Source organism: Oratosquilla oratoria, chromosome 4, assembly GCF_046742065.1.
Source record: "Oratosquilla oratoria isolate Oo_2021 chromosome 4, ASM4674206v1, whole genome shotgun sequence".
Taxonomy (NCBI): Eukaryota; Metazoa; Arthropoda; class Malacostraca; order Stomatopoda; family Squillidae; genus Oratosquilla; species Oratosquilla oratoria.
Window position 1 is genome coordinate 82,780,266 of NC_134780.1, and position 15,000 is coordinate 82,795,265.

The following is a 15,000-nucleotide window of genomic DNA, read 5'->3' on the forward strand; positions in this document are numbered from 1 at the left end:
ACATTATTCTAACGTGTCCTTTCGGAGTGATCTGTAGGAGAGCTCGAGGATTGTTACCGGTTATCGTGGGGCCGCAGGTTTACGAGGGAACAGTTCATTTACTGTCACACAGTGGCATAATTGTTGGATAGAAATAGTATTCTTTGTTGAAGTATCTTGAGAATTAATACAGCATACATGCGTGCATGTAATTGTGTATATATATATATATATATATATATATATATATATTTATATATATATATATATATATACATATATATATTGTTACCTTTCTTACCAGTCTTCTGTTAAGCATTAAAGCTTGTCAGTCGTTTTGCCTTATGTAGCCCCTCCATCTGATCCTATCCTCATGTAGATGCTGGTTTTCGATGTTTCTGGTTTTTTCTTCTTTTTTTTAATCTGTTGTTTCAGCGCGGTTCTGTGTCTATCTCGCCGTCTGGTAGAAGTAGGAGGAAGGGTAATGGGAGGAGGAGGAAGAGGAGGAGGAGGAGGAAGAGGAAGAGTGGAGCACCGGCTGCTCCACTTAGAGAGGAGAAATAACCTGTATTATAACTATCATTGTTATTATTATTATTATTATTATTATTATTATCATTATCATCATCATCATCATCATCATTAACATTGCTATTAGCATTAATTATTATTATAACCATTATTATGATTGATATCATATGATCATCGATATTATTATTATTATTATTATCATTATCATCATCATCATTAACATTGCTATCAGCATTAATTATTATAACCATTATTATGATTGATATATTATCATCGTTATTATTATTATGATTATTATTATTATCATTATTATTATTATTATCATTGTTATGATTACTATTAGTATTAATTATTATCATTATCATCAATAATATCATTATTACCATTGTTATGATTAACACCATCGAATTATCATCGTAATCTTTATCGTCATCATCGTCGTCGTCATCATCATCCTACTCCTCCTTCTGCTCCTCCTCCTTCTCCTCCTCCTCTTCATCATCATCCTTTGTTGTGGGATATTGGTTTCTTTGTGACAGTCGTAGTCGTTCAGATTTCCCTCTGATTGGTATATAATGATTTCGTCCCTGTCCAGGCATTTCTCTAACCCTCCTCCCCCAATCTCTCTCTCTCTCTCTCTCTCTCTCTCTCTCTCTCTCTCTCTCTCTCTCTCTCTCTCTCTCTCTCTCTCTCTCTCTCTCCCGTTCCTCTCTCTCTTTCTTTTGGGGGGGAATAGTCCAGCTTCGCCTAATATTCGAATATCCCATTTCTAGATTTCGTTCACCGCGAGGGAAACCATTCTCAGACAAAGGGTTTAACCCAGTTACGGGTAACTGGGTTAGGTTAAGGGAATTACGTACATGTGTTGGTCTCTCTCTCCATGTCCTTATTTGGTGGTCGCGTCAGTCATGCGGGGGTGAGCGTGGAGAGGACCAGTCGCATACTTTGGTCCATTTGGCCATCTGGCCCGTTGGTCCGCTAGTTCGTGAGTCTGCGAGCGACTTCTGACCGCAAAAAGAATGATAAATTCATAAAATATATGTGTGTGTTTATATAAACATGCATATTTATGTATAATATGAATATATATATATATATATATATATATATATATATAAATATATATATATATATATATATATATATATGCAAAGTAGACCACTTGCAAAAGGAAACCAACGAAGCAGAGCGCTTTCGTATATTACATCTTCAGTGCAAAAATTACATGTACTTTTTGCTCTGAAGATGTAATATACGAAAGCGCTCTGCTCCGTTGGTTTCTTTTTCCAAGTGGTCTACTTTGGATAAGTGAACACACGTACCCGTGTTCTTATTAGCATATATATATATATATATATATATATATGTATATGTGTGTGTGTGTGTGTGTGTGTGCGTGTGTGTGTGTAAGCAGACACACACATGCACACGCACATACAAACACTCATGATGGTCTTTCCTCCATCTTCCATTTCCGTAGTGATACTGAGTCATTGAGAAGGAAAATGACGGACAAGACTGTGTTAGAGTGGTTTCACAATTAATTGTATTTAACCGTTTTATTTTACTAATCCACTAGGTAAACATAGAGGAGGCGTAGATGCTACCCTCTTTTTTATGTATTTGTTTATTTGATTTATTTATTTATTCATTTTTTTTTACAAAAAGTATTATACTTCCGAAGGACGGTGGAGCTCCACTTTATGAGTTCCTGTTTAGCTCCGATGATGTTGAAGAGCTGAGAACCCCGAAGAGACTTTCAACTCCTTTCAATATTTTCCTAAATGACTTTATTCTAGTTTACTGCCGACCGTTTTAATCAGTTGAGATGAGTTTCATGTGCTAGTAGGATTAAGGATCTCAGTATAGGTTTTGGAAAGGTCACCAGAGATGTTTTTTGTTTATTATATTTTCAAAAGTTGAACAAATTAGCATCTGCATCGAATTGGAAAAATAATGAGGAAGACTAAGGCTCAATGTAATATAGATCCGATTTCATTAGCTGTTTTGGTGGTAGCGTTCAGCTGGTGCGCGTAATTGTTTTCTCTTGTGGAGTGTACACGGGCAAACGCGCGTGCGCACGCACACACACACACACACAATATATATATATATATATATATATACACCACATGATTATCTTTTTTCATTTTGTCAAGGTGTCTAAAAGAAAATCCAAACATTTCGAATTAGATATTTATTTATTGAATATCTATTCTAATAATTTTTGCGTACTACACATAGAATATAGCCATTGATAGTCATATTGCTTCCATAACTCGTGAAGCTATTTTTGGGTTTGTAATAAAGCATGGTTTTATCTGATCTTGTTTTATACACAAAAGGAGGAAAAAATAGAATAGAAAAAATGGAACGCTTTTATTGTCATCTTAACGAGACGGTGACGGCTCAGCGCGAGATGTACACGAGTAGAGCGAGGCTCTGATGAAAGGACCTCTCGAGTCTTCTTAGGTATGGGGAGTGGGGCCGAAGGAGGTGGAGGGTGTCGTATCAAGATTGAGTTTTATGTTTTTGAGATGTTGCCCTTACTGGACGGCAGTTTGCTTGTATTGTGTGTGAGCCTCTGTGTGTATGGGCGCGCGTGTGTGTGTTTGTGTGTTTTAGAGCGAGCGAAAGAAAGCCAGAAAGTCATAGTTAGCTATTGTTATAGAATATATTATAGTGGAAACATGTACAATACCTGGTGTCGTGTACGATTCACCATGGTATTGGATTACGGGCTGGATTCGTGATCGACAGCTGTTACTCTACCGGGTGAGAGCTTACAGTTTGAACTCACAACTCGAATTGACCGGTCTATGGACAGTGCTGTGACCGTAGCGAACTCGTCCCTTTGTTCAAGGGGAACAGTAACGGATTGCAGTGCATGTGTCTGTTTATATATTGTGAACGTTGAATATGTTCAAATGCTATACGGATTCTTCAAATCTCCCAGAAACCCGATTTGATCCTTTGCGAAAAAAAAGGAATTTCGTGTCCAACGTTGATTGCTGTCTTTGTGCATGTGACTGCGATCTGGAAGATTTTTTTTTTTTTTTCAATAAAAATTTAGGTTTTGAAAAGCGCCGCTGCTCGACAAGAGTGAGTTGGCAGACTCTGTCGGGTTTGCAGCGAAGAACGAAAGAAGAAAAAGAGACAAAAACCAACAAAGGAATCTAGTGACAGACTCTACCGGTTTTACAGCAAAGAACGAAAAAGGAAAAAGACAAAAAAAGCGACAAAGGAATCCCGTTCCAGACTCCCCTGGCTCTGCAGCGAAGAACGAAAGAAAGAGAAGGAAAAGGTCAACAGAAACAAAGGAATCTATTGACCTATGGTACTTGATGGCTGGATTAGGAGGTGGAGATCGAAGTGGCAGCAGCGGGCAACCCTTCGTGTTCTTCTTGGTGATCCTCAACACAATCTGCCAAACGGCTAAACAGCCACGGTAAGATAACACAAACCTTCATCTTGTTGAAAGTAGCTCAGGTAACGCCACTCGCGTTAGCCCTTCGTGTTCCTATTGGTGATCTTCAACGCGTTCTGCCAAACGGCTAAACAACCCCGGTAAGATAACACAAACCTTCATCTTGTTGAAAGTAGCTCAGGTAACGCCACTCGCGTTAGCCCTTCGTGTTCCTATTGGTGATCCTCAACGCGTTCTGCCAAAAGGGTAAACAACCCCGGCAAGATAACACAAACCCACATCTGGTTGGAAGTACCTCAGGTAACGCCACTCATGCATTCTATTTCGGTTAACGACAGGCGATTTTAATCAAGGTTATACGAGGGACAGTTGAAGTTTTGGGCTAGAAACTATCGTCAGATGTCAGAATAAAGTCCAATAATGACGTCTCCATAATGAAGGAGTTTGTGTGTGTGTGTGTGTGTGTGTGTGTGTGTGTGTGTCCGTCCATGCATGGCTGTATGGAGTTATGTAGAGTAGCAAGTTATCACACAAATCAGTTGTCTGCAAAATCACAACTTTGCTATTTTTCCAAAAACGAAGTTGAAGAAATTTCAATTCCTGTTGTAGTCAGATTTTTTTAAAATAAAAAATGGTATCAGTGAAGAATATTTAATTATTAGTAATTATCTGAAATTGTTAACCATAAAAGTTGTTTCACAGCGAGAGCAAATAAGATTTACGTTTATTTAGTTATCTTTTGATCACACAAGCCAGTGTGTAGTCAGCAAATTGTATTCTACGAGTCCTGATTCATTGCTTCGTACCTTTGTTTCTGCTGACACGAGCAATGTGCCGGGGATGAGGGATGACCCTTCTTCATCCACGAGGTGCTGAGATGGGCGAGGGGCAACGAATGGGGTTTTTAGATGAGTGTGGAATGGGTGTGGGATGAGTGTATGTTTTGATTCGGCCACCCCTGTTATAAGGGGGAAAAGGCTTTATGGCATATGTATACAGTATATATAGTATAGTGCTAATAAGAACACGGGTACTTGTTGCACTGAAGATGTAATATACGAAAGCGCTCTGCTTCGTTAGTTTTTTTTTCCAAGTGGTCTACTTTGCATATAGTATAGTATATAATAACCCCATTCACATGGGCCTATCTCGTTGAAGCTAATATCAGGTTGGAAAAGACTTAATAAATGGGCGATGCTATGATATAGTAAATAAAGAATAGATAGATAAATGAAAGATGAATGAACAAATAACACACGGAAAACTCGTGAATAATAATAAATGTAGAGACCTGTGGAAGGCCCCGATGGAGACCTTAAAGGCTTAAAGTCACAGGAAGGACAGAGCAACGTTATGGTTCGTAAGGTACTCCCATGTCAAGGGTCTTACCTCCCCCACCCCACCCCTCCCCCTACTCCACTCCCCTCCCCTTACCCCTCCCCTCTCCCCTCCCCCTCCCCCCTAAAAAAGATAATAAGATAAAGTTGCACTCAAAATATTACCAGGTACCCCATCCTCCTCCTCCTCCTTCTCCCCCTCCTCCTCCTCCTCCTCCTCCTCCTCCTCCTCCTCCTCCTCCTCCTCCTCCTCCTATGCTTCCTTCATTTCCCTCTCCCCCTCTTCTTCTTCATGTTCTTCTTCCTCCTCTTCCTCTTCCTTCTCTTCTTTTATTCCTGTTCCTCTTACACCCTTCTACCCCTCCTCCTCCTACTCTTCTTACTCCTTACTTCTCCTCCCCCTCCCTTCCTCCTTTTCTGTGTGTTCTCTTGATGTTAAGCGCCTCCCAGCGTGTGCTTATCATCCCATCAGTGACGCACGAGTGTTCTTTGGACAATGGGTGATCACTCGTGGAAGCCCGAGAGGTGCTACATTCCAGACACACCACCTCCAACACCTCTACCACCACCTACGTTACCACCTACACCAACCTCTACCACAAACACCACCTCTGTCACCACCACAACCACGACCGATTCTACCACCACCATCTCTACTACCACCACCACCACCACCTCTACCACAGACATCACCTCCCTCACCTCCACAACCACTTCTACCACCAACCATCACCTCTACCACCACCACCACCACCTCTACCACCATCACCACTCTACCACCACCACCTGTACCACCACAACCTCAGTCATCACCACGACCACTTCTACTACCACCACCTCTACCACCACTACCATCACCACAACCATTTCTACCACCACCACCACCTCTACCACCATCACCACTCTACCACCACCACCTCTACACACACATCACACACACACACACACACAACCTCAGCCATCACACACGAACCACTTCTACACACACACACCTCTATCACACACTACCATCACACACAACCACACACACACCTACACAGCCTATGCTACACACACACACACACACACACACACACACACACACACACACACACACACACACACACACACTAACTAACTAACTAACTAACCACACTGTTGTAGTTGATCTTCCCTCAGTGGTCTCCCTGGCCAAGAGCAGACTCCCTCCTCCATGAACGAACACGAGAGCGTTCTCCTGGCTCTTCCTATGTATCCGGACATTGCCTTCCCCCTATCCCCCCTCTCCCCCCTACCCTTTCCTCCCTCCTCCCCCTTCCTCCCCCTCCCCCTTCCTCCTTCTCTTTCCTCCTTCCTCCCCCCTGCCTTTTCCTCCTTCCTCCCCTTCCCTCCGTCCTCACCCATCCACCTTCCTCCTTATTTAATTTAATCTAACTTTAATCTATCTATTTATTTTGCTTTTTATTTATGAATTTTATTTTATTGATATATTTATTTATTTGTTTTTTTTTTTACTGTTTTATATATATATATATATATATATATATCTATATATATATATATGTGTATGTGTGTGTGTGTGTGGTGTGTGTGTGTGTGTGTGTGTGTGTGTGTGTATGTGTGCAAACATAACCACAGAAGAGAAACTTGTAGGCAGTACGTTCGTATATTCCATCTTCAGACAATATATATATATATATATATATATATATATATATATATATATATATATATATATATATCCGATAATTCTTATGACAGTCGCATCCAGGATTCGAACCTACTGCTATCGGCCTCCCGTAAGATTACCCTCGCAGAACCTTAGACCACTACACCATCAGACACTTGAGAGCCTTGAAACCTGGAATCGAACTGATTTTCCGAGGGTAGGAAAGATCACTAATCTGCGACCCCAATTCCTGTTTTTACACAAGGCCCAAGTGCACCAGATAGTAAGGGGTAAGGGTCGGAACAAATCCCTTTCACGCTTTTCACCATTATAACTATGAGAGAAATTCGCTAGTAACAGCGACATAAATCCGATAATTTTTATGACAGTCGCATGCAGGATTCGAACCTACTGCTATCGGCCTCCCGTAAGATTACCTTAGGAGAGCCATATATATATATATATACATATATATATATATATATATAATATATATATATATATATATGTATATATACATGTATGATATATGTATGTATATATATATATGTTTGATATATGTATATATATATATGATATATGTGTATATATATATATATGTATATATATATATAGATATATATATATATATATATAGAATATGTATATTCATCTCGCCTCATTATGGACCACAAGGTCTCTTGATTGCATTATGCCCCGTGGCCACAGGAAGTCAAGGGATTTAGGGACATGTGGGGAGGGGTGATGGGGACTTGGGATAATGGGAGGAATGACTAAGATTGTTCTAAGTAAGTGATTCTAAGGTAGGGGAGCAAATGACGGCTAAGTATTTTGTCTTGAGAACAATTAGAAATGAAAATTTAGTTTATTTTTTTTATAAGAATCTTAGATTCAGATTTAATATTAACCACAAAGCGAGACAAGGGGTAGAGTAGGATTAGAGGGAGACAGAGGGAGGGAAAGGGTAGGTGAGGGAGGGATGGAGGGAGAAGGGTAGGAAGGAAGATAAGGAAGGAAGAAGGCGGAGGTAAGGAGGAAAGGGTTAAGTGAACATAAGAATGAAAGAGACTGCAAGAGACCATAAGGCCTATACTAGGCAGTTCCATGTCCATGACCACCGATCATCTCCATCCCTAAAGCTATCAAACCTGTTAAAACAAACAATGGTTTCAGCGCTCACGACATGGTTACTAAGTCTATTCCATCCGTTGACCTCTATGGATAAACCATTTCTTGCCTATTTCCTTCTTAAACCTAAATTTGTCCAATTTAAATCCATTACTGAGAGGCCTGCCCTTAGAAGAAGAAGAAGAAGAGGAACCATGGAGGTTTTGTCCATATACGGACACGTCGACTGGCTGCATTTGTATTCTATATCCGTGACGTCATGTCGCTTCCGCTGTTGCCACGTTTCACTATAACTGCGCTTGTTGCTTGCAGTCAACCAATCCAAACCATTTCAGGTCTCCTTTTGTCTGCCCCCATATTCCAGCTTGCCCATTCTCTACATTTTATCTATTTATAAATCCAAATGTCTTTATTCAGCTGATATCGAGACATAGGAGGTGCTTGGAATAGATGAAATTATTTATGCACGTGAGCAATTCCATTCCTCAATAAAATATTCTGCGTTTAGTCAGAATAAAGTATATAGTGACCCAATTTACAGATTTGTCTTAGGTCGCTTTTCAAAAAACCTGTTGATAAGTGCTCAGAGATGAATGAAATCCCTTGAGACTAAAAGTTAAAAAAAAAAAATATATATATTATATATATATATAACTATATATATATTATATATATAATAATAATAATAATAATAATAAGGTAAATAAAATAAAATAAAAAATTGACGTTACGGAAGAAATGAAAATGTGGCTCGACTGAAAAAGCATTAACATTTCGAACTCAAATTGTCAATTTTCACTGAAGCCAATGCCTCCAGGAAATTTTATTCATCTGAGAAGAGGTGGCGAGTAGACTCGCGACAAAAAAAATAATGAAATAATTTAATGGCAGACGGAATAATTCGTACGAATCGAATGTGTTCTGGTGTGCGCATGCGCGTGCGGCTCCTGACGTTGTCCCAACTCGCTCCTGAGGCGAGTAGGTGCTCCTTTCTCGCATGGCTTCTTGGCTAGTGTGTTGGAGTTGAGTGCACTGCCATGTATTCACTTTGATAATGTGTCTTTGTGTGTGTGTGTATGTGTGTCTGCATGATATGTATATGGGTTCATGTGTGTCAGATATGTGTGGTATGAAAGTGTACATTGTGTGTGTGTGTGTGTTGTTATATGTGTATGGGTTCATGTACGCCAGAAATGTGTGGTATGAAGGTGTGCACGTGTGTGTGTGTGTGTGTGTGTGTGTGTGTGTGTGTTATGTGTTCCAGTGTAATAGAGATTTTGTTTTCTGATTTTGCTGTGCTTTTGCATCTTCCTTCACGCCAGCATTTACGTGCCTCTTTCTGCGTTTGAGTGTGTTTGCTTTCGTGCATGCAAACGCGCTGCTGGCCACGCGGGCAAGTCCTGGCTCGAGTGTTTGGCTCAGTCCTAAAGCTAGGCCTACGTGGGCACCAGGCAAATTGACTCTCTCTCTGTCCCTCTCTCTCTCTCTCTCTCTCTCTCTCTCTCTCTCTCTCTCTCTCTCTCTCTCTCTCTCTCTCTCTCTCTCTCTCTCTCTCTCTCTCTCTCTCTCTCTCTCCCTCCCTCTCTCCCTCTCTCTCTCTCTCTCTCTCACTCTCACTCTCATTCTCTCTCTTCCTCTTTCGGTCTCTCTCACTCTCTCTCGCTCTTTTACTCTTTCACTCTCTTCTCTCTTTTTCTGTCACCCTCTCTCTGTGTACCTCTCTGTCTCTCATTATTTAATCCAATTATTTATTTTATATCATTATAACAATAGATGTCACCATATTCAACGGGGGAGTGGATAGGGAGTTGGAGGAATGAAAATGGGGTAGAGGGAGTCAAGGATGGAAGAGAAGTTGCATTAGGGAGTTCTGTGGGAAGAAAAGGAGGAGGAATGGGATGGGATGGGAGGACAGTGGGACAATACGAAAAATGTAGAAAGCGGAAAGGAGGGAGAGGAAAATATGATCAGGACAGTAAATAGGACAATAAAAATTAATTTGTTCATAATATATAAGAGAAAAAGAGTAAATCTATACGAATGATGTGGAATTAGGAAGGGAAGGATAGGAGAAATAGTATGAAGACAATATAGACGAAAAGAAAAAGCATTTGTTCATAATATGTAAAACAAAAGAGAAAAAATGTATACGAATGATGTGGAAAGAGGAATAGATAGAAAGTAAAGAATAATTCAAAGGGATTTATATTAAAGTGAAAGGAGGAGGAACATACAGAAAAGAAAAAAAATGTATACGAATGATGTGGAAAGAGGAATAGAGAGAAAGTAAAGATAAGAATAAGACAAATGGATTTATATAAAAAGTGAAAAGAGGAGGAACACATAGAAAAGAGAAAAAATGTATACGAATGATGTGGAAAGAGGAAGGGAGGGAGAGAGTAAGTGATATGGAAGGACAAAGACAATGCAACTGGATTTACAGGCCAATGTGACTTTAACGAAAGACATGTATTGGATAATAGATTTGAGTGTCTGTTTAATTTGAAGGTGAGGGAGCGAGGAGTGAGAGGGATAAAGATCTGAGGGGAAAGTGAGAGGGGAAAGGTGGGGAGAGAGAGGATTGAGAGCGGAAGGAGTGTGGCAGATATGACAGGGAGAGAGAAAGAGAGGGGGGAAGGAGGGAGAGGGGGAAAAGGAGGTATATAGAAAGAGAAAAAGAAAGAGAGTGAGAGAGAGGGAGGAGGAGGGAAGATGGGAGTGAGAGAGAGGGGAAAGGAGGTGGATAGAAAGAGAAAAAGAGAGGGAGGAGGAGGGAGGATGGGAGTGGGAGAGAGGGGAAAGGAGGTGGATAGAAAGAGAGAGAGAGGGGGGCAAAGGGAGTGGGATAGAGAAAAAGAAAAAGAGAGGATGAGAGAGAGTGGAAGGGAGGATGGGGATGGGAGAGAGGGAAAGGGAAGTGAATAGAAAGAGAAAAAAGAGAGAGGGACGATAGGAGAGGGAGAGGGATAGAAAGAGAAAAAGAAGAGAGCGAGAGAGAGGTGTTTGTGTCGGTATTGTGGGGGGGAGGAGGAAGAGGAAGAGAAGGATATGGAGGTTTAGTATTGTGGAGAAAGTGGAGGAGAAGGAGGAGGAGGAGGAATAGGTAGAGGAAAAAGAGGGAGATGGAGTTTCAGCATTGTGGAGGAGGAAGAGAAAGAGGGAGATAGTATCGGTATTGTGGAAGAGGAGGAGGAGGAGGAGGTAGAGGGAAGAGTACAGATACAGAGGGAGACAAACGAGCGGGAACGTGATTGAAGTGAGGAGAGGGGAGGGAGTGAGGGGAGTGACGGAGAGGGGAGGGAGTGAGGGAAGGGAGGGAGTGAGGAGAGGGGAGGGAGTGAGTGAGGGGAGTGAGGAGAGGGGAGGGAGTGAGGGAGGGGAGGGGAGGGAGTGAGGAGAGGGGAAGGAGTGAGGGGAGTGACGGGGGGAGGGAGTGAGGAGGGGGAGTGAGAGGAAAGGGATGGGGATTGCAAAAGAGTTGCGACAAGGGGTCTCCTCAGGATTGAATAAAAATCGTCTGATGTTAGACATGAAAATTCTTTCAAGTCTGCCACGGCCGTCCGTGTAGAGCTAACCGACATAGAGGTTATTCCAGATTAGTTTTAAACCTTTAACCACGATAAGCTAACTCTGACCCGATTAGAATTAATGAGCATTATATATTTTTTTCTTATCTGGCCTTGCTGTGGACCAAAAGGTCTCTTGATCTTATTTATCTTTGTTATACCTTTCTAGACACCCAGTGTGGTAATATGCCTATTTTGTAGTGGCACCAACTCAAACTACACAAAGATATAAATAACTACAGTAACTATACGATTAGTACAAACAACTAAATAACAGAAATGACGACGACTGTTATTTTTCCTTTATCAATAATGATAAAGAAAACTGAAGAAATGAAAAGAAAAAGGGGGTGGAAAGAAAACGGGGGATGAAAAGAAAACGGGATGGAGTGATTGTTGGAGTCATAGAGATGGTCAAGGAGGGAGGGGAGGAGGAGGGGCAAGGAGATAGAGGGAAGGAAGAACAGTGAAGAGCCAAACGGTTTGACAAACCCGGTTTGTCAAACAAGTGTTTGAAGTGATGTTTGACCGTGTGAATAGGGTATTTGGTTGTCAAACACGTTCGACAAACGTGTTCGACGACCAAATATCCCCATTCACATGGTCAAACATCACTTCAAACACTTGTCTGACAAACCGGGTTTGTCAAACTGTTTGACCGTGTAAATGGCCCTTAAGGGCAAATCGAGACGCAGGCGACACAGTCGACGTAGCACAGAGCAAAGGCGGACTTCCTGTAGCTGAACTGAAGTACAATTCGAGCTTCTGTCTCACATGAAATGCTTAGGTTGTAGAAGTTCAAACTGCGCTTCAATTCTGCAACAGGAAGTCTGGCTTTGGCCTGTGCTGCGTGGCCTGTGTCGGCTGCGTCTCGATTTGCGCTGAGGTTGGAGGAGGACTAAGACGAGGATGAGGTTGAAGAAAGACTTGAGGGTTGATCCCTTCCGTGCCGGGTGGTCCTCTTCCTTTTGTGTCTGTTGTCGTCAGGCGATTTTATTCATATATGTGGGTACCCACTTTTTTCTGTCGTATTGATTTTCGTGTCTCTGCACAAAAGATTTTATATATTCGAACAGGGATCATAAAGGGCGTGTTTGGTAGGTTTCACAAGTGGGCTCATGCAACAAGGGATGACAAATACGAGTATGTTAACGTGAAGGACCTCAATTGACTCACGTGATTTGCATTCTCTCTCTCTCTCTCTCTCTCTCTCTCTCTCTCTCTCTCTCTCTCTCTCTCTCTCTCTCTCTCTCTGGTTTTCTCACTCAATCTCTCTTTCACTCTTTCTCACTTTCACTCTGGTTCCCTCTCTCTCTCCCCCCTGTCTCTCCCTCTCCCTCTCTCTCTCTATCTCACTCACTCTCTCTTTCACTCTTTCCTACTTTCACTTTGGTTCCCTCTCTCTCTCTTTCTTTCTCTCTCTCTCTCCCTCTCTTTCTCTCTCCTTCTCTCTCCCTCTATCTCTCTCTCTCCCTCCCTCCCTCTATCTCTCTCTCTCTCTCTCTCTCTCTCTCTCTCTCTCTCTCTCTCTCTCTCTGTCTTTCTCTCTCTCTCTCTCTCTGTCTTTCTCTCTCTCTCTCTCTCTCTCTCTCTCTCTCTCTCTCTCTCTCTCTCTCTCTCTCTCTCTCTCTCTCTCTCAGTCCTTTATTTTAAGAAGACTGGCGGGAGGCATTACCAGGAATTTTATGTCGGTATAAGACTGTGCGTGGGAAAACTTGTGGCTGACACAAGTGGGGGAGTCAATCTCAGAATAACAAAGAGTGGGAGGGGAGGGCGAGTGGGATTAGTAGGAGTGGGAGGGGGATTAGGAACAACGGAAGGGGAGTGGGAAGAGTAGGATGAGAGTGGTATGGAAGGATTGGGATGAGTGGGAGTGGATTGGGATGAGTGGGACTGGAGTGGGAGGAGGAATAGAAGAGGGAGTAGGAGATCGGAAAGTGAAACAAGGGAATAGAAACAAGTGGGATTGGAAAGAGTAGGAGCGGAGTGGGAGAGTGGGTAGGAGACCGGAAGGAGTGGGAATAGAGTAGAAACAAGTGGGAGTAGGGATGGAAAGAGAGGGATTGGAAAAAGTGGGAGTAAGGATTGAAAGAGAAGGAGGCTATGGGCCAGAAGCGATTAGAGGGGGAGTTGGAGGAGTGAGAAAGGGATTGTAAGCGTGGGAATGGGAAAGTGGGAGGAGGAGGGAAGAAGGAGGAAGAATAAGGGGAAGAGAAAGAATGGAGAAAGAGGAAGTAGAGTGGGAGGAGGAGGAAGAGGAGAGAATGAGGAAAAGGAGGAGGGGGAGGAGGAGGGAAGAAGGAGGAGGTAGAGGGGAGGAGGAGGAGGGAGGAAGGAGGAGATAGAGGGAGAGGAGGAGGAGGAGGTGGAGGAAAGAGGAGGTAGAAGAGGGAGAGGGGGAGGAGGAATGGGAGGAAAGAGGAGGAAGAAGAGGGAGAGGAGGAAGAAGAGGGGAGAAGTAGGAAGAAGGGAAGAGAAGGAGGAAGAAGGGAAGAGAAGAAGGAAGAAGGGGAGGAGGAGGAGGAGGAAGGAGTATCATCTGCGGTCAGATGGTAAGATGAAAGCGGGACCCCTTTAGTGTATTTCCAAGCGGTTTAGCTTTGTGAGGTCGTTAAACTCCTAACGAGGCAACATAACCCGGTTCACTTCAAGGAGGAGGTTTGGGGTCTTCCTTGACTGACATGAATCGTCAGTAAGGGGAGTGGTATGTGGTATCTTCAGTAACAGGGGTGGTATGTGTGGTATGGGTCCCTCAATAATTTTGGTTCACTCTGGAAGCTGGGCGATTGTGTTGCACAGACTCGTTCGTCGATTCGCTCTCTCTTTCTCTCTCTCTCTCTCTCTCTCTCTCTCTCTCTCTCTCTCTCTCTCTCACACTCACACACACACACACACACACACACACACACACACACACACACACACACTCACATACACACACATATTTTGCGTTTTGTTAAGTTTACCCGTATACTTTGACTGAGAGTCTGTGCTCATAACTTAAGCAGTGCTTTCATTTGCGTGTTTATCTTGTCACAATCTGCCATTTAAGTTTTTAAATCAGTCTGTCCCAGGAGTTACGACTCGACAGACTCTGACATGCTTGCGGTATTATTACCTCTTTATACATTTGTGTCTGCAGGTAATGGCAATAAACTTTACACACACACACACACACACACACGGTGGCGTCGTTGGTAGAATCCCAGACTTTCAGTACGGCGGTACTGGCGGTACCTGGTTCGAATCCTGCCCAGGGCTGAAATTATTTCAGTATCGCTGCGTTTCGAGTCGTTACTCCAACTCACGCACACACACACAGAAACACACACACACAACCACACACACACACGCGCACACACACACACACACACACACACACAC

General features: G+C 42.5%; 1 protein-coding gene across 13 annotated transcripts in view; it reads left to right on the forward strand.

Moving 5' to 3' along the window:
• LOC143024996 (transmembrane and coiled-coil domains protein 2-like) overlaps window positions 1-15,000 on the forward strand; it is a 749,123-nt gene that overhangs the window by 386,362 nt on the left and 347,761 nt on the right. Inside the window, exon 1 of one of the 13 annotated variants that reach the window (XM_076184591.1) lies at window positions 3,742-3,958. The exons of the other annotated variants lie outside the window; for them this stretch is intronic. Within the exon in view, the coding sequence (XP_076040706.1) occupies window positions 3,855-3,958 (104 nt within the window). The 5' untranslated portion in view covers window positions 3,742-3,854. Of the gene's footprint in view, window positions 1-3,741; window positions 3,959-15,000 lie in introns of those variants that run through there. 13 annotated transcript variants of the gene reach the window in all.